Genomic DNA, 27615 nt, shown 5'->3' with positions numbered 1-27615 from the left:
GAGAGCTTACACACAGATTGGTATAGTCCACCGTTGTTCCGTTTGCCACCACGCCTCACACTCGTGTCTGTCACCCAAGTCTCCACTGTGCAGTCATTGATATGGGTATTCGTGCGTACAGCTCCTGACATCAAATACGAACACGCACATACGCACAAAATGTGGACTATCCCAGTGGTATCCCCCCCCCCCCCCCACAGAGAGCAGTGTCTTGCAGGGAGTTTGTGACAGCAATGTTGGTGGGAGGGAGAGCGTGGGCCAGGCTAAGAAAAGACAAACTCGGCGCTGGTGATTCAGCAGCTCTTTTTAAGTCCAACTGTGAAGCCTGATTCATTTGCTCTTTAATGGCAATCCTAACTCACTGTGCATTTGGAATATCTTGCACATTAAGAGTAGGGGAGCGTTATAATGATCCAGTCCTTGGCTGGCTGAGTGTGTGTAATGTACCACTGCAGGGTGTAAAGTTCTCCCACAAATTCTTTGTTCAACGATCACTCTCCCCTCCCCAAGAGTTAGTCACCGCTTGTTCTCTCCGGGTCTGTGCAGTGTGCACCTGGCGGCGTTTTGAGTCAAAGTTTTTCCCGAAGTGCTGGACTAGCGTGCTTCTACACCTGCATTGCTTTCTGTTTGTGGGGTTCCAGGCTGGGTTTCTGTACAGCACTTTGAGATATCAGCTGATGTACGAAGGGCTTTATAAATACATTTGATTTGATTGGACTATTTTAGAGCAGCTATTGCGATGGTGTGGTTTTTGTTTTGTTTCTGACAACTCCGGTCCAGTCGTTCCTAATTTAGCAAACGAGAGGTTGGAGCTGCGTGATTGTGCCGCGGCAAAGTGTCACTCGTCACATTATGGAGCATGGTAAGATGCTAATGAGTAGACCTAAATGCCATTTCTCCTGAGAGAGTGTGTGACCGTATGCGTGATCTCACTGCTGGAGGTGTCTCTGGCTGTATCTAGGAATAGAACCAATCATGAGTTAGGCTATAACGTTGTAAATGTGTAACATTGTAACGTTGTAAATGTGTCTATGGGCTGAACACTGTTGAGAACAAGATTGGTCCAGCTGGTTCATACTGGTTCTATCCCAGTCCTGTGTACAAGACAATGGACTGAGTTGTGATTGCAAGGAGAGACTCAATCACTAAAACGTCTCTAGAATAGCCAAACAACTGTCCTAGTAAGTCCTGCTCCCCTCCCCCCCCCCTCCCTCCCAGCCCACCAGAAATCTCCAGTGCCCCTAACCCAGAGAACTGTAATTTCTCTCTCAGCATTAAACATTATTCAATGTATTTCATCTCCCTTCATCTTCCTCTGTTTTCTCCTCCGGGGAGTTTTCCCTGCTTTGCTTTTGACACGGATAAACTTGTGAGGATTTCTAGAAGTGACAAGGTGTGACTGACGGGTGACTCTGTCTAAGCCGTAACTCCGTATCCCCCCCCCCCCCCCCCCCCCCCCCACAGACACACACTACCACCCAGTTTAGTCCCCCTCCCCTCCCCTCCTCCCCAAGGTTAGAAAACTTCCCCTCCACTCTCTTCACGCCTGTTTTGCCAGACGCGTGGTGGGGATTAGCTGAAGCGATTATCAGGAGCTTTTGCAGTTTTGTGCAGATGAATCACGGTAATGCTACACAGTGAAGCGCCTCATGCATTCCTAAGCCTCCTCTACACATCTCTCTGATTCTCCCAAACGACACAGCGAGCCAGTTGGCTTCGCCTCACTAAGCCAGGTGGAGGTGAGTCAACTCCAGGCAAGTTGGTGCCTTCAAACACACACACACACACACACACATTTGTGTGAACATGCACGCATGCACACATGCACACACACACACCTGAATCTGTAGAGCTGCCAGGGCAAATACAGGAATAAGCATCAATGCAGAGAAATAGCTAGTCTGTAAACTAGCCATTTTTCACTGTACAGTTGTAACTAACTGCTGTGTACAGTTGTAACTAACTGCTGTGCACAGTTGTAACTAACTGCTGTGTACAGTTGTAACTAACTGCTGTGCACAGTTGTAACTAACTGCTGTGCATAGTTGTAACTAACTGCTGTGTACAGTTGTAACTAACTGCTGTGTACAGTTGTAACTAACTGCCGTGCACAGTTGTAACTAACTGCTGTGTACAGTTGTAACTAACTGCTGTGTACAGTTGTAACTAACTGCCGTGCACAGTTGTAACTAACTGCTGTGTACAGTTGTAACTAACTGCCGTGTACAGTTGTAACTAACTGCTGTGTACAGTTGTAACTAACTGCTGTGTACAGTTGGAACTAACTGCTGTGTACAGTTGTAACTTACTGCTGTGCACAGTTGTAACTAACTGCTGTGTACAGTTGTAACTAACTGCCGTGTACAGTTGTAACTAACGGCTGTGTACAGTTGCAACTAACTGCTGTGTACAGTTGCAACTAACTGCCGTGTACAGTTGTAACTAACTGCTGTGTACAGTTGCAACTAACTGCTGTGTACAGTTGCAACTAACTGCCGTGTACAGTTGTAACTAACTGCTGTGTACAGTTGCAACTAACTGCCGTGTACAGTTGTAACTAACTGCCGTGTACAGTTGTAACTAACTGCCGTGTACAGTTGTAACTAACTGCTGTGTACAGTTGCAACTAACTGCTGTGTACAGTTGCAACTAACTGCTGTGTACAGTTGTAACTAACTGCTGTGTACATTTGCAACTAACTGCCGTGTACAGTTGTTACTAACCGCTGTGTACAGTTGCAACTAACTGCCGTGTACAGTTGTAACTAACTGCTGTGTACAGTTGCAACTAACTGCCGTGTACATTTGCAACTAACAATTGTAACGTCCTGGATTTGGATGCCTCCCCTACTTCTCTAGGCATTAAATGTCACATGATAGTTCTGTTTTTACACTCACTCAGATGTAGCACACACACCCTATGGGGGAGAGGAGTGCCTTTGGCGCTTTCTGACTTTGCTACGATGCTAAACATTTCTCTAACGTGTTCGCCTTCAGGGTAGTTTAACTCCAATCGGCGTGTACTGTTTAACATTACCGTAGCGGATTGCTATCAAGTGTCCGTGCGTCAACTGGAGTAATGAACCGTTTATGCTCCTATCACCTCCACGGTTGCCGTTATGGCTTCTGTCGTCTCGTTGAAGTTTCTCTCCAGTTTCCAACTCTGTCTTTCTCGTCCTCTCCTTTCCTCCCCTCTCTCACTCTTGACTTGTTGCTACTCAGTAACTTCCTCCTGCAGATGTTGTGGACTAATTGCAAAGCCTTTTTGCAGTTCTTCTTCACACTGCGTCCCTCTCTTCCTCGGCGAACAGATGATCATGGCCCCTTTTTTCACCCCTCCCTCTTCCCCAAAAAAATTAACAGGACTTGTCACAACAACCAGCTAGCAGCGCTCCCCCTCCCCTGTCCACCACCTACTCAACCCCTCCTGCTAGCAGGTGTGTGGTCTCCCCCTGGAAGCTCCAGGGACCTCTCCTTCCCAACCTCACAACAATTAGCCCGCATTGAAGCTGTGTGGCATCAAAGGCTATGTGTCTCTGTGTGCGTACTTACCCCCCCGATTACTACCTGGCATAAATCATTTTCCTATAGGACCACTCTAGGTCTGGAGTGTGTACTGTAGAGTGTCCATGGAGTGCCTGAAGTGTCTGTATTGTCTGAAGGTGTGTCACGTAACTAATTGGTCCGTCATGCGGGAGCATCTCTTTAGAGCAGCCGTATTCCCAGACACGCCTGAAGAAGGAGAGGAGGAGAGACGGAGAGAGGAAGAGCTCGACACCTCCATGTACTGTATCACCGTTAGGTTGTGAGATGAGGTTTTCTACTGAATCCTAGATGTCCAATCTTTCACACGCAATGACAAACAATCACAGATATACATACACACACACACACACACAGAAACACATGCACACACACGCGGTGTGGGATTTACCCTCCTAATGCCTCCAAACCCTTAGAAACATTTAGCTGACGGCTGTAAGACCCATCGATCACCCCGCTGCAAAGCCTTCTCATTCTGCCTGCAACAGGGGCTCAATGATGCAGGCTGGCATCAACACACACAAACACACAAACACACACACACACCCTTGGGGGAGGTTTTGATAGCGATCATCAGTGACAAATGTCTCTACTTCAGCTTGGTCATAAGACACCATACCCTAAGCACACAGGCTGAGGGCTGAGGAAGGAGCATACACACACAAACACACACACACACACAAACACACACACACACACACACACACACACACACACACACACACACACACAAACAGACACACAGACACACACACACTCACTGTCTAAGGCCTTACCTGTGTCTGGTGTGACCGCAACTGTTACCATAATTACAGCTGTAGGCTACTAGCAGGAGTAGGCTAGCTTTGTATGTGGCCTGTAGCCTGTTTCCATTGACACAGTAGCACGGTTGCTGTATTGAAGGTTTTCCTTTGGGCAGCTCGTGGATGTCGTTAAGCTGGAGCGCTTGGTTTGACTGTTTCCTGAACCTTTCCCTCGTGGTTCCTCATCTATGGGAAACTTGACAAGCACTAATTGCATGGATCACCCACCCAAGTCTCTCACAGGAGTGCATCTTTCCAGGAAAAAAGAGGGGCAATATCCACCATCCTTTTGAAAACCCACTGCTACATCCACCACGCCGTGTGTCGTTTTTGTTTTCTCGGGTTTGAGGGACTCCAAATTGATTTGTTTCTCTCGCAGCACATAGCCAGTGGGGCCTATTTTGTATATTGCCTGGCCGGTCAGAGAAACGGAACGTCGGAAACACTTGGAGGACGATAGGTTGATTAGTTAAGAGAAACAAACCATTTTTACCCCTCCGGTAGTTTTGAGGAAGTAAGTGCGTCCTGGTATGTGAAAGACAACGACAGTCTGAGAAACGAATAGCCAAGGCAGAGCAGTCTGTGGGAACGGTGTGTTTGCGTTGTCCCTTTTATGATACCTCGCTGTGCAAGGATGATGACGGGGGGAGAGAGTGACCCCCTGTCTGTGATAGGATTGAGGAAAGCTGGTGTTAGACTGCGATACAGTAGGTTGTGGGGTTGGGGAGAGTGGGGGGATGGGTTGGGAGTTGGTTTCCAGGGGGGGGGGGTGGAGTGACAGGGATGGCGCATTTGGCAGAGTGGGCAGATCGGCTGGGACTCTGGTCCCTCAACACCACACACACACACACACACACACACACACACACACACACACACACACACACACACACACACACACACACACACACACACACTGACCTTGAGTACCCTCTCCCAGACAAATGCCACCTGAGCCCTGGTGGGTAGTGATGCTGAAGAGGACAGTGGGGATGCGGGAGAAAATGTTGAATGTGTGTAAACAAACCCAAATCCTGCAGGGTCAGACTGTGTCTGCTGACTGAGTGGAAAGAGCAACAGCCTTTGTCAAAGGGAACCTGGGGTTCTCTGAAAGACAAGACGCCCCCGTAGGAAGCCTCCCACCCCCTCCACATCTTTATACCCCGAGGACACAGGGCATACAGGAGTCCTTCTCCCTCTCTATCTCTCTCTCTCTCTCTCCTCTTACGGAAAAAACCCCACATGATTTTCACATATGACATTTCCACATATTTTGCACGAAATCAAGTGAAAACGTGTTTTTGGAAGACTTCACATGGAAATGTTCACGCCACATGAGTAGTTTCATGTTATCACATGTTGAAATGTTGCATCCCCATGTTGTCACAATTATTTCACATTAATTTCACATGAAATCGTGTTTTCACGTGTGCTCACATGTTGTCACGTGTAGTTCCATGTCATGAAATGTTGATTTACATGTTGTCACACGTTATCACATTAACTTCACATTAAATCAGATGTTAAACACATGAGGAACTCGTGATCATGTGAATGCATGTTTTTTTCTGTAATGGTCTATCTCTCTTTCTCTTTCTCTCTCTCTCTCTCTCTTTCTCTCTTTCTCTCTCTCTCTCTTTTGCTCTCTCTCTCTCTCTCTCTCTCTCTCTCTCTCTCTTTCTCTCTCTCTCTCTTTTGCTCTCTCTTTCTCTTTCTCTCTCTCTCTCTCTCTCTCTCTTTCTCTCTTTCTCTCTCTCTCTCTTTTGCTCTCTCTTTCTCTCTCTCTCTCTCTCTCTCTCTCTCTCTCTCTCTCTCTCTCTTTCTCTCTTTCTCTCTCTTTCTCTCTCTCTCTTTCTCTCTCTCTCTCTCTGTTTCTCTTTCTCTCTCTCTTTCTCTCTGTTTCTCTCTCTCTCTTTCTTTCTTTCTCTCTCTCTCTCTCTCTCTCTCTCTCTCTCTCTCTCTCTCTCTCTCTCTCTCTCTCTCTCTCTCTCTTTCTCTCTCTCGCTCTCCCAATCGCTCTCTCTCGCTCTCTCTCTCTCTCTCTCTCTCTCTCGCTCTCTCTCGCTCTCTCTTTCTCAATCAAGCACACACACACACGCACACACACACGCACACACGCACCCCGTAAGTCGGCCATTGCTCTTGGGTATGGTAAGAACGCACATAGAAACGCACTTTGGCCCATAGAAACGCACTTAGATCTCCTTTACCTTTTGACTGTTAATATCACAAAAGTGCCTCGACTTCAGTAAATATCTACCTAATCATTGCTTTAGCATCACGGTCATTGTAAGTGACACAGGATCGGGGGCTCTGTGTCAAGGGAACACCACACTAGGTGTTAAATTCATCATTGCATTTTGTAGGTTATCGATCCACAGAACTAGATGAACAGCAACCACCAGATGGCTTTACGACTCTCCCCCCATAACCACAGAAAGCCAGGGTAAAAGGCCAAATTGAATGAAGTGGAGACATGATTGCTGTGTGGAAATGAGAGACGCACATGGGGGGGATGTCGGCTTTGGTTAGCAGTGTACAGTGTCTGTGTGTGCGCGTGCGTGCGAGCGCGTTTGAGGTGCAGCACTATGTCTGACAATCCAGCCTCCAAACTAAGATCATTGGGGAGGTTCACAGGCGTGCCGCCTAAAGCTTAGTGTGTTTTGACTGCGGCTTTGGCACAACATACTAGAACGGCTGTAAAGAACAGTTGGAAAAGTTGCTGCTTGCTTCTTTTCAATTGGTCTCTTCCTCTGCAGTGGAGGCTTGTCTATGCCTGGGAGATGCTTTTGTTTAGTCTGATCCCCCTCTTTCCTCTCTCTCTCTCTCTCTCCCTCTCTTTCCCTCTCTCTCTCTCTCCCTCTCCTTCCCTGCATTGTCTTCTAATCACCGCTAAAGACTTCTCTAAATGCCAAACGAGTCTGCTTTCTCTCGCAGACCCTCCTCTCTTTCTCTCTCCTCTCCTCGGGATCGTCGTCTCCTCTTTCTCGCTCTAACCTCCCTCTCTTTCTCTTTCTCCTCCACCACCGCGCTCTCTCCTCTCCTCGGGATCGCCGTGTCCTCTTTCTCGCTCTAACCTCCCTCCCTTTCTCTCTCCTCTCCTCGGGATCGTCGTCTCCTCTTTCTCGCTCTAACCTCCCTCTCTGTCTTCTGTCTGCATCTTGTTCTCTCGCTCCCTCTCCCCATTCCCTCCTCAAACAGCCAAGACAGGAAATGTGATTCGTTTTAAACAGAGCGTCATGTATGACTCTTTGTTTTAGAATGATTTTAACGTGATTTACTAAGCAAGGAGAGTTAGGAGAAATGGCCTCTTGAGAAGAAAACCATTGATTATTTGTGTGCGTGTGTGTACAGGTGTGTGCAACTCTGGCTCACACACACACACACACACACACACACACACACACACACACACGGTAGAAACTTTTGAGCGTGGATGTCTGTTGGGGGAGAATTGATCAAGCCCAATCAAGCATCCAGTAGCTTGTTCACACGAATATGAATCAATATTAATATGGTAGATAGAATATTCAAGTAAATGAGGAAAGGAGGATTTGTTCGGGTTTTTTTCTTTCTGTTTGTATTTTTAACATTACACATCCTCAGATGGACCTGTGGTGGTCTGCTCCTGGCACTTTACCTTTGTCACCCGAAGAACATTGAGCATGGAACTGAAGCTCATCTCGGTGGAATGAAAAGCAGAAGTGAAGCGTTTTCATTCTATAAAAGACACTGCAGGACCTCCATATTCAGACAACACTCTCCACCACAGTCTAGTTGAACTCTTAGCTAAAGAAACCAGCTAACAAGTAGGTTCTTGGTCAGGGTCCTTTGTTCAAATGGTGGGTTGGCACACAGCTTGGTAGGTGCTTTGTCTGGAGACAATTCTAACCTAGGACCTGCCTGCACAATCCCTAGAGTACTACACATACACACATACACTGTACACGCACAATGGCAGAGAAAACCAACACACAGCATGCAGCCCACATGGAGGAGGGGGGTTGTCTCATAGCTGTCCGTCAGTGGTGTGGTAGTAGTTTGGCAATGCCCCGTCAGTCAGCCTGTCCTCAGTCAGCCTGTCCTCAGCCAGCCTGTCCTAATACTCTGCTTATACCTTATACACTACATACTCCCCACAGTCAGTCTGATCAACAGCCATATCTCCCCCCTCTCTCTCCATCCTCTGTCCCCTCACCTTCCACCTCTCACTCACTCCATCTCCCCCTCTCTCACTCCATCTCCCCCTCTCTCCATCTCTTTGGCCTGCCAACTCTCTCTCTCTCTCTCTCTCTCTCTCTCTCTCTCTCTCTCTCTCTCTCTCTCTCTCTCTCTCTCCCTCCCTCCCTAACTCTGCCCCTCCATCCATCCATCTCCTCTCTCTGTCTATCTCTGGGGAGGCCGGGCCAATTAACCTGTTTGAACAGCCATCTGAAGAACCATCAATTCCAGTAGGCTGTGTGTGAGAGAGAGCCAGTATGCCGTCTACACTGAGCCAGAGTCCCAGTGCCAGACACCATCAAATCCCCCTCCTCCTAAACGTGTGGGCAGGCCCACTGTATCCCACTGTCCGCTAGAGCATTCATCTCTCTCTCTTCCTCCTTTCTGCCCCTTCTCTGACATTATCCCAGCATCCATTTATTTCGGACTCATTTCGACTCACGCTCCTCTCATCCTTTCCTGATTGGGCCAACTAGAGCACCCATCTCGCTCTTCTTGCCTAATCTCTATCCCTCTATCCACTCCTTTCTTTCCTATTTTCTCACAGTATCGCTTTCTCCGCTACGGCTTCCATCTTTCTCGGGCCTATCTCTAACTCAATCTCCTCTCTTCCTTCCCTGATTATGTCCCTTCCTCACATCACTTTCAACAGCTGTCAGACTGACTGGTCATAGAGGACATTGCAGCAAGAAGGAGTCCTTAACAGACTTTTCCCTAATTAAGCCTGTCCTCAGACCCTGGGAAAACAAGAGGAAGAAAGAGTGTGAGAGAGAGAGAGAGAGAGAGAGAACCCGATTCCTTCACACATTGTCCTTACCTGCCCAGCATGTCCTTCCCCTTTTATTCTCTCCAAAGGAATATTGATGGAGGGAAAATAAAAGAGATTCAACCCTGGGGATGGAACATTTGTTACGTCGTTGTAACCATAGCCGTAGCAGTTTATTGCCATGACTGCTCTCTGGGTTAGCGGTGGTAGCGATCGAGCGCTTGCAGCTTTGGCACTGTGGGGGGTTCGGTCCTATTTGTCAGATCAATGCAGAACACCATCCTGCTTTAGAGGGTTTGTTTATGTGCAGCAGTGAAGTGGATCATTGTGCTTCAGTGTCGCTGTTGTGAGCTTATTTTTATAATCTATCTCATTCTGCTATCGAACCTCCCGAACCGTTAAGAAATGGCACTCTTTGGAGTTTTGTTTGTATGCTTGTGTGTCTGTGCTGTGTACAGGGGGCTGGGGGGGGGGGATGATGACAAAGACCTGCAACTTGCAGTGTCGTTGTGTTTCTGATTGGTCCAGCAATAGGAGTCTCTAGGTACCTCTGGGGTATTCCAATTGGATACTTGGCCTGTCACTCATTTAGACTGTTTGTTAGCCTCTTTTGTCTAGACAAATACACACACATACAGTTAAAGTCGGAAGTTTACATACACTTAGGTTGGGCGTCATTAAAACTTGTTTTTCAACCACTCCACAAATTTCTTGTTAACAAACTATAGTTTTGGCAAGTCGGTTAGGACATCTACTGTGTCCATGACACAAGTCCTTTTTCCAACAATTGTTTACAGACAGATTATTTGTATCCATTTTTTTTTATTTCACCTTTATTTAACCAGGTAGGCCAGTTGAGAACACCTTTATTTAACCAGGTAGGCCAGTTGAGAACACCTTTATTTAACCAGGTAGGCCAGTTGAGAACAAGTTCTCATTTACAACTGCGACCTGGCCAAGATAAAGCAAAGCAGTGCGACACAAACAACAACACAGAGTTACACATGGAATAAACAAACATACAGTCAATAATACAATAGCGAAAGTATATATACAGTGTGTGCAGATGAGGTAGGATAAGGGGGGTGAGGCAATAAAAAGGCCATAGTGGCAAAATTATTACAGTATGGCAAATTAAACACTGGGGTGATAAATGTGCAGAAGATGAGTGTGCAAGTAGCGGTACTGGGGTGCAAAGGAGCAAAATAAATAACAATATGGTGATGAGGTAGTTGGATGGGCTGTTTACAGATGGGCTATGTACAGGTGCAGTGATCTGTGAGCTGCTCTGACAGCTTGTGTTTAAAGCTAGTGAGGGAGATATGAGTCTCCAGCTTCAGTGATTTTTGCAGTTCGCTCCAGTCATTGGCAGCAGAGAACTAGAAGGAAAGGCGGCCGATGGAGGAATTGGCTTTGGGGTTGACTAGTGAAATATACCTGCTGGAGCGCTTGCTGCGGGTGGGTGCTGCTATGGGGTTTTGCCTAGCAATGACTTATAGATGACCTGGAGCCAGTGGGTTTGGCGACGGATATGAAGCGAGGGCCAGCCAACGAGAGCATACAGGTCGCAGTGGTGGGTAGTATATGGGGCTTTGGTGACAAAACGGATGGCACTGTGATAGACTGCATCCAATTTGCTGAGTGTTGGAGTCTATTTTGTAAATTACATCACCAAAGTCAAGAATTGATAGGATAGTCAATTTTACGAGGGTATGTTTGGCAGCATGAGTGAAGGAGGCTTTTGTTGCGATTCTAGATTTCATTTTGGATTGGAGATGCTTATTGTGAGTCTGGAAGGAGAGTTTACAGTCTAACCAGATACCTAGGTATTTGTCCACATATTCTAAGTCAGAGATGCTTAATGTGAGTCTGGAAGGAGAGTTTACAGTCTACCCAGACACCTAGGTATTTGTCTACATATTCTAAGTCAGAACCATCCAGAGTAGTGATGCTGGATGGGTCGGTAGGTGTGGGCAGCGATCGGTGGAAGAGCATGCATTTAGTTTTGTTTGCATTTAAGAACAGTTGGAGGCCATGGAAGGAGAGTTGTATGGCATTGAAGGTCGTCTGGAGGTTAGTTAACACAGTGTCCAAAGAAGGACCAGAAGTATACAGAATGGTGTCGTCTGCGTAGAGGAGGATCAGAGAATCACCAACAGCAAGAGCGACATTATTGATGTATACAGAGAAAAGAGTCGGCCCGAGGATTGAACCCTGTGGCACCCCCATAGAGCCTGCCAGAGGTCGGGACAACAGGCCCTCTGATTTGAAACACTGAACTCTGTCTGAGAAGTAGTTGGTGAACCAGGCTAGGCAGTCATTTGAGAAACCAAGGCTGTTGAGTCTGCCGATAAGAATATGGTGATTGACAGAGTCGAAAGCCTTGGCCAGGTCGATGAATACAGCTGCACAGTATTGTCTCTTATCGATGGCAGTTATGATATCGTTTAGGACCTTGAGCGTGGCTGAGGTGCACCCGTGACCAGCTCGGAAACCAGATTGCATAGCAGAGAAGGTACGGTGGGATTCGAAATGGTCTGTGATCTGTTTGTTAACTTGGCTTTCGAAGACCTTAGAAAGGCAGGTAAGATAGATATAGGTCTGTAGCAGTTTGGATCTAGAGTGTCTCCCCCTTTGAAGAGGGGGATGACTGCGGCAGCTTTCCAATCTTTGGGGATCTCAGACGCTACGAAAAAGAGGTTGAACAAGCTAGTAATAGGGGTTGCAACAATTTTGGCTGATAATTTTAGGAAGAGAGGGTCCAGAGTGTCTAGCCCTGCTGACTTGTAGGCTCTTATCAGCTATCTGGATTTGGGTGAATTATAAATGGGGAGGCTTGGGCAAGTTGCAGTGAGGGGTGCAGGGTTGTTGACCGGTGTCGGGGTAGCCAGGTGGAAAGCATGGCCAGTCGTAGAAAAATGGTTATTGAAATGTTCAATTATCGTTGCTTTATCGGTGGTGACAGTGTTTCCTAGCCTCAGTGCAGTGGGCAGCTGGGAGGAGGTGCTCTTATTCTCTATGGACTTTACAGTGTCCCAGAACTTTTTGGAGTTAGGGTTACAGGATGCAAACTTCTGTTTGAATAAGCTTGCTTTTGCTTTCCTAACTGCCTGTGTATATTGGTTCCTAACTTCCCTGAAAAGTTGCATATCGCGGGGGCTATTCGATGCTAATGCAGTACGCCACAGGATGTTTTTGTGCTGGTCAAGGTCAGTCAGGTCTGGAGTGAACCAAAGGCTATATCTGTTACTGGTTCTACATTTTTTGATTGTGGCATGCTTATTTAAGGAGGTGAGGAAAGCACTTTTAAAGAACAACCAGACGTCCTCTACTGACGGAATGAGGTCAATATCATTCCAGGATACCCGGGCCAGGTCGATTAGAAAGGCCTGCTCGCTGAAGTGTTTTAGGGAGCGTTTGACAGTGATGAGGGGTGGTCGCCTGACCGCAGACCCATTACGGATGCAGGAAATGAGGCAGTGATTGCTGAGATCCTGGTTGAAGACAGCAGAGGTGTATTTGGAGGGCAGATTGGTTAGGATGATATCTATGAGGGTGCCCATGTGTATAGATTTTGGTTTGTACCTGGTGGGTTCATTGATAATTTGTGTGAGATTGAGAGAATCAAGCTTAGATTGTAGGATGGCCGGGGTGTTAAGCATGTCCCAGTTTAGGTCACCTAAAGATAAATGGTCACCTAAGATAAATGGGTGGCAATCAATTTGCATATGGTGTCAAGAGCACAGCCGGAGGCAGAAGGTGGTCTATAGCAAGTGGCACTTTCACTTATAATTCATTGTATCACAATTCCAGTGGGTCAGAAGTTTACATACACTAAGTTGACTGTGCCTTTAAACAGCTTGGAAAATGTCATAAAACTGTCATGGCTTTAGAAGCTTCTGATAGGCTAATTGACATCATTTGAGTCTATTGGAGGTGTACCTGTGGATGTATTTCAAGGCCTACCTTCAAACTCAGTGCCTCTTTTCTTGACATCATGGGAAAATCAAAAGAAATCAGCCAAGACCTCCACGAGTCTGGTTCATCCTTGAGAGTAATTTCCAAATGCCTGAAGGTACCACGTTCATCTGTACAAACAATAGTACGCAAGTATAAACACCATGGGACCACGCAGCCATCATACCGCTCAGGAAGGAGACGCGTTCTGTCTCCTAGAGATGAATGAACTTTGGTGCGAAAAGTGCCAATCAATCCTAGAACAACAGCAAAGAACCTTGTGAAGATGCTGGAGGAAACGGGTACAAAGTATCTATATCCACAGTAAAAAGAGTCCAATATCGACATAACCTGAAAGGCCGCTCAGCAAGGAAGAAGCCACTGCTCTGAAACCGCCATAAAAAGCCAGACTACTGCACATGGGGACAAATATCGTACTTTTGGAGAAATGTCCTCTGGGCTGATGAAACAAAAATATAACTGTTTGGCCATAATGACCAACGTTATGTTTGGAGGAAAAGGGGGAGGCTTGCAAGCCGAAGAACACCATCCAAACCGTGAAGCACGGGGGTGGCAGCATCATGTTGTGAGGGTGCTTTGCTGCAGGAGGGACTGTTATACTTCACAAAATAGATGGAACCATGAGGAAGGAAAATTATGTGGATATATTGAAGCAACATCTCAAGACATCAGTCAGGAAGTTAAAGCTTGGTCGCAAATGTGTCTTCAAATGGACAATGACCCCAAGCATACTTCCAAAGTTGTGGCAAAATGGCTTAAGGACAACAAAGTCAAGGTATTGGAGTGACCTCAATCCCATAGAAAATTTGTGGGCAGAACTGAAAAGCGTGTGCTAGCAAGGAGGCCTTCAAACCTGACTCGGTTACACCAGCTCTGTCAGGAGGAAAGGGCCAAAATCCACCCAACTTATTGTGGGAAGCTTGTAGAAGGCTACCCGAAACGTTTGACCCAAGTTAAACAATTTAAAGACAATGTTACCAAATACTATTTGAGTGTATGTAAACTTCTGACCCACTGGGAATGTGATGAAATAAATAAATGCTGAAATAAATAATTCTCTCTACTATTATTCTGACATTTGCCATTCTTAAAATAAAGTGGTGATCCTAACTGACCTAAGACAGGGAATTTTTACAAGGATTAAATGTCAGGAATTGTGAAAAACTGAGTTTAAATGTATTTGGCTAAGGTGTATGTAAACATCTGACTTCAACTGTACACACGCGCGCACGCGCACACACACACACACACACACACACACACACACACACACACACACACACACACACACACACACACACACACACACACATACATGACACATATGTAATACATAGAGAGACAACTGAAGAGAGAGAAACAGAGGACCAAATGAGGTTGCCTCCATTTGTGATGGAGATAGAGACACACAGAGACAAAGGGAGGGAGATTTTGGCGAGCAAAAGTGGTGCTGTTTAGCTGGTTTTGACACATCCTGCACACACTTCCTTATGCAGCTCTCCTTTGGTCCTGTTGTGTCTGTTTGAACACACAGAGATGCACTATGAATAATCTCATGAAAAAAACAACTCTCAACTCAAGCAAAGCCCATGACAGAGGTACAACCAAAATATAACCCTAACCATCGGCCAGTACAGAGGTGGTCCCCCACATGCCTGTCCAGAATGCCAGAAGGGAGAGTGGGGGGAAGAGAGCTTTGGCTTTCCTTTGTTATTCAGGCATCTGGCGTTGAAAGACAGGGAATGTAGCAAATGTGTGGTTATAAGGATCTTAATGGGCTGTGAAGGTGAGCTACAGGGTGTTTATGAGTAGTGTGTGTGGTGGTTGTGGTGGGGGGGGTTGGGGGGTACACCAGGCAAATGCTTTATACTCACCTGCCTATTAGCACGTCTCAGTTAGTTCACCATGCACTCCACCAAAGCCCCCCCCCCCCCCCCACACACACACACACACACACGTACACACACATGCAAGGCTATCAGTTTGAGCCGCTTGAAGATATCCTTTCCTCTCCCGCCCTTTCTCTGAGCTTCTTCTGTAGGGGACTTCTGCACCACTGGCTCTGTGCCCAGAGAGAGAGAGAGAGAGAGAGAGAGGCAGGGGGAGAGAGAGAGAGAGAGAGGGAGAGAGGGAGGTGGAGAGAGAGAGCGAGGGAGGGGGAGAGAGAGAGAGGGAGGGAGGGAGGGGGAGAGAGAGAGAGGGAGGGAGGGAGGGGGAGAGAAAGAGAGAGAGAAAGAGAGAGAGAGAGAGAGAGAGAGAGAGAGAGAGAGAGGAAGGTGGAGAGAGAGAGGGAGGGGGAGAGAGAGAGAGAAAGAGAGAGAGAGAGGGAGGGGGAGAGAGAGAGAGGGAGAGAGTGAGGGAGGTGGAGAGAGAGAGAGGGAGGGGGAGAGAGAGAGAGAGAGGGAGGCAGGTGGAGAGAGAGAGAGAGAGGGAGAGAGAGGGAGGGGGAGAGAGAGAGCGAGAAAGACCACCTGCTGCTCATTATATTCACATATTTGACTGCTGCAGCGTTACATGAGCACTTGTCATTACAATAAAGCATTTTGGAATTTGAATGTGACTTCCTCTTTGCTAATATAATCAGGCTGCCTTCCAAAACTGTTTCAGCGCTTGTTTGCCAACTGTAGCGTTTGTTTGTCCTGCAGAGAGAACAGAGAGAGAGAGAGAGAGAGGTGAAAGATAGAGAGGGCAGAGAGAGAAGAGAGAGAGGACAGGGAGAGAAAGGGGAAAAAGAGAGGGCAGGGAGAGAGGTAGAGGGAGGGAGAGAGGTAGAGGGAGGGAGAGGAAGGCACAGAGCGAGAGCCAAAGAGAGAAAAAGACAGAGAAGGAGAGTGTTGATAAATGTGTTTGCGATAATGTATATTTATGTTTGTGGTGGAAGGGGACCGGGGACTCTTCTGTTGTATCACAAAACACAAAACTCAGTTCCCCTAATACCTAAGGCTGGACTGGGCCGCCTGTCCTTAGACAACACCTGTTACCAGGAAATGACTGAGTGGTGTTGGCTCATTCTGTCTGGGTTTAGTTTCAGAGAGAACGTTTTTAATGACGTTTCACCAGATACATCAACCCCCCCCCCCCGGGCCCAGAGGACGGAGAAGGATTTTTAGTTACAGACGGACATAGATAGTTCAGATACTGTACTCTGCATGGTTCGGCTGTTGTAGTGGTGGCTCGAGGAAGTGTTGAGAGCGAACGGGAACAGACTCTGGTGAGATCTGTCCTTCAGCCCCAAGGTTCCTCTCACTCGAGATGCTGTCTAGACAAGGTAATCCCTGGGAAGGAAAAGAAGACAGAGTGAGACGGAGAGAGAGAGAGAGAAGCTAATTGCCCTAGCCCCTGAGCCTGGAGATTGGTGGGGTGGCGTGGGTCTGTTTGTGTTGGGCTGAAGACAGAAGACAATAGTCTGGCTCTTCCAGTGGTCTGTAGCTGGTGGGAACGTGTGTGGACACAGCATAATGAACCCATAATAGGAGATAATAACATGTCGTAATAAAATATTGTCCTCAATAGGGCCTGAGTACAAGGACCACACAACTTAGGGACATAAACACAGCATTGTACACACACACACACACACACACACACACACGTTTCCTTTATGACCTTTGTTTGACTTGGCGTCTACGTCGTGTTTGTGGAGTTACTGAATCTCGCCGCCTCCCTTCCACCCGTTGTTTAGTTTCTCAGGGATGTGAAGGATAAGGACATTTTCTCAATTTCATGCTGATTTGCTGCGTATTAGCCTGTGGTCGAAGTCAATAGTGTGTTCAGTCAGCCATGGAGACGGGAGGTTCAGACTCAGGGTTGGGTTTCGAGTTTCAGTCAATCTCTGCTTCTTTCTAATAGGCTGTTCCACTGCCTCTGTTTAATGATTGTGTGTAATTAGTGAAACTGGATATAGACACCTCTCTCTCTCTCTCTCTCTCTCGCTCTCTCTCTCTCACTCTCTCTATATATTTATCATTAACCCTTTAACAGACAGCTGAACTGGGCGGTGGACCTAATTTTGACAACCGACTTTAAATTAAAGATATTCATTTTGTTTGGCATAATTTGTCATCAACCAATGCCATTTACTAAAATGGTCATGTGGTTTTCATTGTCGGACTCACATCTTTCGTTAAACACCCATTCAAAGATGGTTGTAAAACCAGGAAGTGAATGTGAGCAAAATCAAACCTAAGTTATCGCACATTTATTTGTGCTAATTTTGTGTACAATTTCAAATGAGAAGGTTGTACAATTGTGTTGACCTCTAAAACATCACTTGTGCGGCCTATACTGAGGCTAAATACACATTTTGCAGGTGGTATTTTTTTTTATTGGTGCGCCACAAAGGGTTAACATGGATCTGAACAGGACTTGGTGATACGGGTCATTTCATATCACATTCTCTGACTACTGTCTTTATATCTACAGTATGTCTGTGTTCTGATTCTTTACGTCTCTGCTGTATAGTATGCTATAGCTATAATTGCCTATTCTCCTTTCTCAGATTTGAGTGTTTATTTGTGTCTGTGGCCAAGATTCCAGGGTCTTATACTCTGAATGTACTTATATAGTTGTATTAGAGCTTTTGGGTTTTGACCAGATGCTATATGTTCTATACGTGCGAATGCGCTTTACAGTATCCTAGCTTATTCTCCTCTCTCCGACAGAGACGTTGAGACGGCAACACAAAGCCCATCTCATTCTCTCCTTTATTTCCACCCTGTTCCTTTAGAAAGGTTGTGACATTATCAGGGATATTTCTCCAAACATCATTTCCTGGGTAGAAGTCCACAGAGAGACCGGCAGGCAGATGATGTATGCAGGCGTGAAGAGACAACATCAAACAGCTCAAGTGCAAAATACCACACTGCTGTATTCATAACCTTTCAATGGAATAGGAAACGGTATCCACCACCATGCATGAATGGTCATTCACGTATGATACTGTGTACCATGTATTGGTAGTATTAACATGTATTGGTAGTATTATCCAGTTGTAACTATGCATGAATTACATCTCTCTCTCTCTCTCTCTCTCTCTCTCTCTCTCTCTCTGTCTTTCGCTCTCTCTCTCTCTCTGTCTTTCGCTCCCTCTCTCTCTCTCTCTCTCTCTCTTTCGCTCCCTCTCTTTCGCTCCCTCTCTCTCTCTCTTTCGCTCTCTCTCTCTCTCTCTTTCGCTCTCTCTCTCTCTCTCTCTTTCGCTCTCTTTCGCTCTCTCTCTCTCGCTCTCTCTCGCTCTCTCTCTCTAGTGAGGTTTGATGACTGTATGGAGAACGAGGGGGTGGTCTTTCAGAGCGGTGACGCCAGGTTCAGCGTTGGGACCGATGGGTCCATCTACACCCAGAGAGAGGTGGCAGGCCTGAGCGGACCGGTCCAGTTCACGGTCACTGCCAGCGGTCCACACACACACGTGTGGGAGACAACGGTCAAACTGGCCCTGACGGGGCAACCCACACCCTCACCGCCGGGCAATCAGGTAAGAATATCATTCTGTTCATGCAGTAGATGTGCGCGCACACACACACACACACACACACACACCACACACACACACACACCTGCATGTAAGTGCATACTCGCGTCACACCTACACACCCACTCACGCACACCTTTGAAGCGTATCTCCCCAAAGTACTCTAGAACCCTACCTAGAAAACCACCAACTCCCATCCTCAGGTTTCAGTCAGCGATCAGCTCAGTGTGATCTCCCGTACTCCCTTATCTTCTGCTGGGGTCTGGATAGCAACTAACAACTGAGTGGTATGATCATCACATTCTCAAAGGGGAGGAGTACTGTACTCACCCGTAAGCTGTTATTGGAAAACATCCGTCCGTTCGCCCGTCTGTCTGTCCCTCCCTGTCCCCGGTTGCCCCCTGCCTGGCTTTCCCTGACAGTGCTAAAGACCAGGTAGACAGCAGAGCTCTGACTACAGCGCGTCGCCTCATCTCATGTGATCGTCAGTGCCCGCCTAGAGGAGGGCAGCAGTGCTGCTAATGTTAAACCACGTTCAGTAACGACAACGCACACTATTTTAATGGGGGCCGATAAAAGGCATCCAGCCACGCAGATCAATTCCAGCTGAGACGGAGTGATCGCTTACAGCCTTAATGTCGGACAGCACTCACACTTGGTCTCAGTTAGTCTGTAAAAGAGGTCGGGGGGTGACACAGGTAGGAGTGGTGCAATGCATTGTGGGATTGAATCTCTTCTGGAAAGAATATCTTGGGTGCCAGGGATGACTGTGTTCCTGGGTCAAGGGACTTGTGTGATACATTGTTAAGACTTATACCCCCTAGTTTTATACTCAGCTGGCCCATCCCGGGAGTTTGTGTTAAACGCACCTCGACAAAGTTTATTTGTGTACTTGGGAGTGTGGCTAGACGGTACACTGTCCTTCTCTCAGCCCATATCCAAGCTGCAGGCTTCCGTTCAATCTAGACTTGGTTTCCTCTCTCGTCATCTCTCCTCTTTCACCCCGGCTGCCAAACTAACCCTGATTCAGATGACCATCCTACCCATGCTAGATTACGGAGATGTAACTTATAGATCGGAAGGTAAGTGATGCTCTCCAGCGGCTAGATGTTCTTTACCATTTGGGCCATCAGATTTGCCACCAATGCTCCTTCTAGAACATATTGCTGCAATCTATACTCCTCTGTAAACTGGCCATCTCCGCATACACGACACAAGACCCATGGGTTGATGCTTATTTATAAAACGCTCTTAGGCCTCCTTCCCTCCCAATTGCAACCCTCTTTCCTACACATACAGCACCCATTCTGTCATTCGCATTCTGTTCAAGGTCCCCAAAGCGCACACACCCCTGGGTCGCTCCTCTTTTCAGTTCGCTGCAGCTAGCGACTGGAAGGAGCTACAAACAAAACACTCAAACTGGACAATCATGGACACTCTTACTGACACGTTGCCGGGATTTATTGCTGTCTCTACCTTCTTGCCCTTCGTGCTGTTTTCCGTGTCTGACAATGTTTGTACCATGTTTGTGCTGCTACCATGTTGTATTGCTGCCATGTTGCGTTGTTGTCTTTAGGTCTCTCCTTATGTAGTGTTGGGGTGTCTCTCTTGTCGTGATGTGTGTTTTGTCCAGTTTTTAAAAATAAATCTTATCCCAGCCCCCGTCCCCATTGGAGGCCCTCTGCCTCTTGGTAGGCTGTCAATGTAAATAACACATATTGGGAAAAAATGTGTGTTCTGTGTCAGTGTATCTGTGTGTGTGTTTTTGTTTGCTGTCTGTCCAGTGTCTGTCCAGTGTGTGAAAGCATGTCTCATTGTCTCTGAGGGGGTTTCTTAATGTGTGCTATGTATTGGTATGCGCGTGCCCGTGCCCCAATGTATATCTTTCTCCGTGTTAGCCTCACTTGCACAAACATGGCAACCCGGGAAGACACGGACAAGTCCTATAATAGTAGCTCAAACCTGGCAACCCAGGAATGAACTGAGTGGTCCTATAATAGTGTCTGAATCCCGGAATACACTGAGTAGTCCTTTAATGGTGTCTCAAACCTGGCAACCCAGGAATGAACTATAATGGAATGAACTATAATGGTGTCTCAAACCTGGCAACCCGGGCAGACTGAGTAGACCTATATTAGTAGTCCTATGATTTATTTACTGAAGGTAGCATACAGCTCCGGAAGGGGGATAAAAATACCCACAACTAATTTCACTCTGCTGCCTATACAGAGACTGTCACACATAGTCATCCTGGACTTTCACCATGGCACTGGGTTCATGAGGGCTTGGCATGGCCTTCTTCTCAACCCTTTAGGTTAGAAGTGAAGGCTATTCGAGGAGTGGAAGGTTAGGATGGTAGGAAACAGCATATATGAACAAAGTTAGAGTGACTCTACTGTAGCTTTGAGCTAAGACTTTGAGTCTAAGACTCGTCATTGGCCCGTTCCATCTCTCTCCCTGAACCCCAATGATCCATTCCAGCATCTAATCAGCATTTAATCAGTGCAGTGATTCTCATGTCTCCCTGCCACCTGGTACTAAATGTCCTACTGGAGCCGAGAGTGGTAAGGGTGGCCAGGGCACTCTGACATTGCTTAGATAGGGATCACAGGATCAGCCAAAATTCTCCCTGTCCAGAACAGACCATGTGCCACTCAGTTCTCTGCCATCAAACTGATCCACCAAGAGAACCTCTTACTGTGGGCAGCCAAGATGGAGTCACACCATGGCTGCAGTACTATGTGAGGAGAGTGTGTTGGGTCCAAGGGAGTGTGTGTGAAGCCAAGTGTGTGTGCGAGTGCTCATGGAACTCAGGCAGCGTCACCCCCAAAATCCCACTGGGTTCACGGACTTTGCGGCAGAGATAGCCAGTCGAACCAAAGAACAGGTCTTAGACCCGAAGCAACTACTCCATTGTTTGTCTATGACACATTCATGCTTATGAAGTCCGATACGGAAGAGAGAGGAGAATGGAGTTGGGTCAGACCATTCTACTACAGCTGTAGTAATACAAATTGCTATACAGACATAGAAAACAACAAGGACGCACGAACACAATGTGAAAATGGCTTTTTGTGGCGCTCTGCTCTGTGGAGTAATAACATCCAGATGTGTGTTTTGCCAGGGGCTGACTGATATCAAAGCGTACCGGCCGGGGTGCGAGCGGAGGCTCGGGAGGGTAGGGGAAGGCCGGGATAGGAGCCAGCTGGCTGGTTTCTGGTGGCACCGGAGCTGGGCGCCGCTTCCATTTCACACTCACTGACTCCTGTTCACACAGTGTGTGTGTGTGTGTGTGTGTGTGTGTGTGGTGTGTGTGTGTGTGTGTGTGTGTGTGTGTGTGTGCGTGCGTGCGTGTACGTGTGGGAGAGAATGTGTGTTTGTTTCTGTGCTAAAGGGATTATGTAGGATCATGTGAATATTAAGTGTGTGTTTTAGTGTACATTTCTGGTTGTGGATAGAGTGTGTGCGTATGTGCGCGCAGGCGTCAGTTCCTGCGTGTGTGTATGTGCGTGCGTGTGTCTCTTTGTGTGTCTGTGTGTCTTTTCTCTGTGTGTCTTGTCTCTGTGTGCGTGTGGGCTAGAGAAAGGAAGAACGTATGTTGAAAGTCTGTTGACTCTATTAAGCTGCTGTTCGGAAACTGAGTCTACGTCTGGCTCGGCTCTCTTCCTCTCCTCCTCTGCCATTCTTCTGTTCCAACAGTGGATGGAGGGAGTGTTGTTTCATTTGCTGCAGAGGAGAGCTGGCATTTCTGTGTTAACACTTAATCAACAGTGAGTTGAACATTGGGGTCTCCATGGTCTTGTTGTCTGGGATCGTAGTGGTACACTGTTAATTTAACATTCTATGTGTTGTTGTCCGTTAGTTTACTACAATTACAGAAAGGGTGGCAAGGTTAGGGGAAAATTATAAAAATATGTACAGTTTAAGTCGTAGGTTTACATACACCTTAGCCAAATACATTTAAACTCAGTTTTTCACAATTCCTGACATTTAATCCTAGTAAAAATTCCCTGTCTTAGGTCAGTTAGGATCATCACCTTATTTTAAGAATGTGAAATGTCAGAATAATAGTAGAGAGAAGGATTTAGGTTTATTTGAGGTTTATTCCTTTCATTACATTCCCAGTGGGTCAGAAGTTTACATACACTCAATTAGTATTTGGTAACATTGCCTTTAAATTGTTTAACTTTGGTCAAATGTTTTGGGTAGCCTTCCACAAGCTTCTCACAATAAGTTTTGTGAATTTTGGCCAATTCCTCCTGACAGAGCTGGTGTAACTGAGTCAGGATTGTAGGCCTCATTGCTCGCTCACGCTTTTTCAGTTCTGCCCAAAAATGTTCTATAGGATTGAGGTCGGGGCTTTGTGATGGCCACTCCAATACCATGACTTTGTTGTCCTTAAGCCATTTTGCCACAACTTTGGAAGCATGTTTGGGGTCATTGTCCATTTGGAAGACCCATTTTCGACCAAGCTTTAACTTCCTGACTGATGACTTGAGATGTTGCTTCAATATATCCACATAATTTGAATTCCTCGTGATGCCATCTATTTTGTGAGGTGCACCAGTCCCCCCTGCAGCAAAGCACCCCCACAACATGATGCTGCCACCCCCATGTTTCACGGTTGGGATGGTGTTCTTCGGCTTACAATCATCCCCCTTTTTCCTCCAAACATAACGATGGTCATTATGGCCAAACAGTTCTATTTTTGTTTCATCAGACCAGAGGACATTTCTCCCAAAAGTACGATATTTGTCCCCATGTGCAGTTGCAAACCGTAGTCTGGCTTTTTTTTGTGGCGGTTTTGGAGCAGTGGCTTCTTCCTTGCTGAGTGGCCTTTCAGGTTATGTTGATATAGGACTCGTTTTGCTGTGGATATTAGATACTTTTCTACCTGTTTCCTCCAGCATCTTCACAAGGTCCTTTGCTGTTGTTCTGGGATTAATTCGCACTTTTCGCACCAAAGTACGTTCATCTCTAGGAGACAGAACGCATCTCCTTCCTGAGAGGTATGACGGCTGCGTGGTCCCATGGCGTACTATTGTTTGTACAGATGAACGTGGTACCTTCAGGCATTTGGAAATTGCTCCCAAGGATGAACCAGACTTGTGGAGGTCTACAACTTGTTTTCTGAGGTCTTGGCTGATTTCTTTTGATTTTCCCATGATGTCAAGCAAAGAGGCACTGAGTTTGAAGGTAGGCCTTGAAATACATCCACAGGTACACATCCAATTGTCTCAAATGATGTCAATTAGCCTATCAGAAGCTTCTAAAGCCATGACGTTGTTTTCTGGAATTTTTCCAAGCTGTTTAAAGGCACATAGTGTATGTAGACTTCTGACCCACTGGTTGTGATGCAGTGATTGATGAAGTGAAATAATCTGATCTGTAAAGAATTGTTGGAAAAATGACTTGTGTTATGCACAAAGTAGATGTCCCAACCGACTTACCAAAACAATAGTTTGTTCACAAGAAATTTGGGGAGTGGTTGAAAAACAAGTTTTAATGACTCCAACCTAAGTGTATGTAAACTTCCCACATCAACTGTATATTTACCACCCAAATATGGGGGATTGGAAATCATGCAGACAATTACATTGATGGAAGCTACAATCTATCTGCAGTATTAAAGCTGATCCACCCACTAATATATATATATATATCACACACACAGTATATATAATTCTACATTCAGTTATTTAATGCTTAGACCAGTGCAACCAGACAATGGCAGTCCTTTTAGCTGTGTGATGATGTTAGCCTCCAAGCTATAGGAATAATGGTGAAATCCTGAGTTTGCCCCTTGTTCGATATTTGACAATCCAACACAATCCTATCTAGTCATCCACTGTCTCGGTGTTGTCTGCCTGTGTGTGTGCATGTGTGTTCGTTCACATAGTCGTCTGTGTTATTTCTGAGTTATCAATGTGTGTCAGCAGGCTGCGGCCAGAATTCCAGTACACTACCACAGCTGGAGAACAGCTTGGCCAGGGTCCCTTAGGCAACAATGGGCCACAGCTCATCTCTCCCTCTCTCGCTCTTGCTCTCTTTCTATCTCTCTTGCGCTCTCTGCCTCTCACTTCTCTCTCTGTGCCCCTTACTCACCAGTGGTCCACATGTACCTGTTAGGATCTGCAGATGAAAGGATTTGGAGCATAACTTATTTAGACAGGGAGGTCACCTCTGCTTCTCAATATACCCCCACCCACCACCACCACTATCTCTACTCTCCTCGACTCCCTGTCTCCGTCCCCCATCCAGCCCCTAACACCCCCCCGGAACCCCTCCTCCCTTCCCTCCCTAGTCCCCCCCACCGTGGCACTCTGAACTGGGGGAGCCAGCCCCTGCAATCAGGCACACTAAGCCCTCCTCCCGATGAGAAATAGAAGACATTTGTCCAGAGCCCATCGTACATCTGTCGCCCCTCTCTGTCTGACTAATCTAGTTTGGATCCATGTACCGTAGCTGGAGAACACACGCGTGTTTGACTTGGCACTGGGTGATGGAGGGAGAAAGAGGTGTCCCCCTGAACATACACCATGGGGATCTGGTTCAGGCAACATGGCACATGATGGCACATGATGACACATGATGGAACATGTCACATGGGTGTTTGGAAGGGTAGACTGTGCCTGGCACAGGAGAGGAGAAGAATGGTTGGATCAGATGATTTCTGGATCATGAGGATTTAGAAAAGCAAAGACAGAGCTGTCTGTATGAGGAGCTGCAGCTCCCCTAGTGGCAGAGAGATGAAGTTCACCCACTACACTCATTCATTCCCCTGTATACAGGACATGAAAATCATTTGAGCTGAAATCTAAGTAGATGAGTCACCAAGGGAAGCATGGACTTTAAGATCGACTGCCACATTCACAACTCATCAACCGTTCTAAACTCAAAATTTGGCAAATTATATTTGACAAGCAAATGACAGAGCCCAAACATGTCTCTACCCTCTCTCCCTCCATCATGTTAGCCCTTAACCTTCTCACTCTCTTCTCCCCTCTTCTCCTTCTCTTCTCCCTCTCTTCTCCCCTCTTCTCCCTTCTTCTCCCTTCTTCTCCCCTCTTCTCCCCTCTTCTCCCTTATTCTCCCCTCTTCTCCCTCTCTTCTCCCGTCTTTCTCCCCTCTTCTCCCTTCTTCTCCCTCTTCTCCCTTCTTCTCTCCCCTCTTCTCCCTCTTCTCCCTCTTCTCCCCTCTTCTCCCTCTCATCTTCTCCCTCTCTTCTCCTCTCTTCTCCCTCTCTTCTCCTCTCTTCTCCCCTCTTCTCCCCTTTCCCCTCTTCTCCCTCTTCTCCCCTTCTTCTCCCCTCTTCTCCCTTCTTCTCCCTTTTCTCCCCTCTTCTCGCCCTCTTCTCCCTTCTTCTCCCCTCTTCTCCCTCTCTTCTCCTTTCTTTCTCCCCTCTTCCCATACATCTCTCCTCCATCATTTGGCCCTTAACCTTCTCACTCTCTTCTCCCCCTCTTCTCCCGCTCTTCTCCCTCTCTTCTCCCCTCTTCTCCCTCTCTTCTCCCTCTCTTCTCCCTCTTCTCCCTTCTTCTCCCCTCTTCTCCCCTCTTCTCCCCTCTTCTTCCCTCTTCTCCCTTCTCTTCTCCCCTCTTCTCCCTCTCTTCTCCCTTCTTCTCCCCTCTTCTCCCTTCTTCTCCCTTCTTCTCCCTCTCTTCTCCCCTCTTTTCCCTTCTTCTCCCTTCTTCTCCCCTCTTCTCCCTTCTTCTCCCCTCTTCTCCCCTCTTCCCACTCCTTTCCACTTGTCTATCCAGTGCCCCCCACCCCCCCCTTGTTCTGTGCCATATCTGATGTTTGAAATGTGGAGCTGGATTGAAGAAACTGAAAACGGCACATTCACCCATGGGCATTGCCCCTCTTCTCCTTCCTTCCTTCCTTCCTTCCTTCCTTCCTTCCTTCCTTCCTTCCTTCCTTCCTTCCTTCCTTCCTTTCTTCTTTCTTTCTTTCTTTCTTTCTTTCTTTCTTTCTTTTTCTTTCTTTCTTTCTTTCTTTCTTTCTTTCTTTCTTTCTTTCTTTCTTTCTTTCTTTCTTTCTTTCTTTCTTTCTTTCTTTCTTTCTTTTCTTTCTTTCTTTCTTTTCTTTCTTTCTTCTTTCTTTCTTTCTTCTTTCTTTCTTTCTTTCCTTCCTTCTTCCTTCCTTCCTTCCTTCCTTCCTTCCTTCCTTCCTTCCTTCCTTCCTTCCTTCCTTCCTTCCTTCCTTCCTTCCTTCCTTCCTTCCTTCCTTCCTTCCTTCCTTCCTTCCTTCCTTCCTTCCTCCTTCCTTCCTTCCTTCCTTCCTTCCTTCCTTCCTTCCTTCCTTCCTTCCTTCCTTCCTTCCTTCCCTCCCACCCGTCCAACGTTTACATGCCAACCTCTCCAACAGACAGGCTTCCTTTAATGCAGCTTGAAAAGCCTTCTCATGTACGTCCATCTGATGAATTCAATCTGAAAGCATTGTTTCCACTGGCAGGTACAGCCCAGCTTCGGAGGCCACCAGGCAGCGGGTTATAGATAACGGGGGGGGGGGGGGTTATAGACTGTGTGAATAAACAGCTTGCGGTGCGCCAGAGCTCTCAACTTTCAGTGTGCCAAGAGAACCTTATTTTATTCTTCCGCTGTTGTGCCCTGTTCATGCGTAGTTCCTGGGTTTCCCCTTGCATTTTAACTACCGGAACTGCAAGGCCACACATTAGAGAGAGGGGGAAGAGAGAGGGATGTTAGAGAGGGGAGGGAAGGTAAAATGAAATATTGGAACCGGTATTAAAACACAAGGCTTTTTATATGGAAATATATGTCTCTCTTATACGAGGAGCGGAGTTTGTTCTCACACACACACACACACGCACACGCACGC

The 27615-nt window shown here is 46.8% G+C and overlaps 1 protein-coding gene across 2 annotated transcripts in view; it reads left to right on the top strand.

Moving 5' to 3' along the window:
• LOC109908505 (cadherin-4) overlaps window positions 1-27615 on the top strand; it is a 346117-nt gene that overhangs the window by 234235 nt on the left and 84267 nt on the right. For both annotated transcript variants that reach the window (XM_031793959.1, XM_020507161.2), the window contains exon 4: window positions 18554-18780. In XM_031793959.1, coding sequence (XP_031649819.1) covers window positions 18571-18780 — 210 coding nt within the window. In that variant the 5' untranslated portion in view covers window positions 18554-18570. The remainder of the gene's footprint in view (window positions 1-18553; window positions 18781-27615) is intronic.

The sequence above is a fragment of the Oncorhynchus kisutch genome, linkage group LG17 (genome assembly GCF_002021735.2).
Source record: "Oncorhynchus kisutch isolate 150728-3 linkage group LG17, Okis_V2, whole genome shotgun sequence".
Classification (NCBI taxonomy): domain Eukaryota; kingdom Metazoa; phylum Chordata; class Actinopteri; order Salmoniformes; family Salmonidae; genus Oncorhynchus; species Oncorhynchus kisutch.
This window is presented reverse-complemented; position numbering and strand designations above follow the sequence as displayed.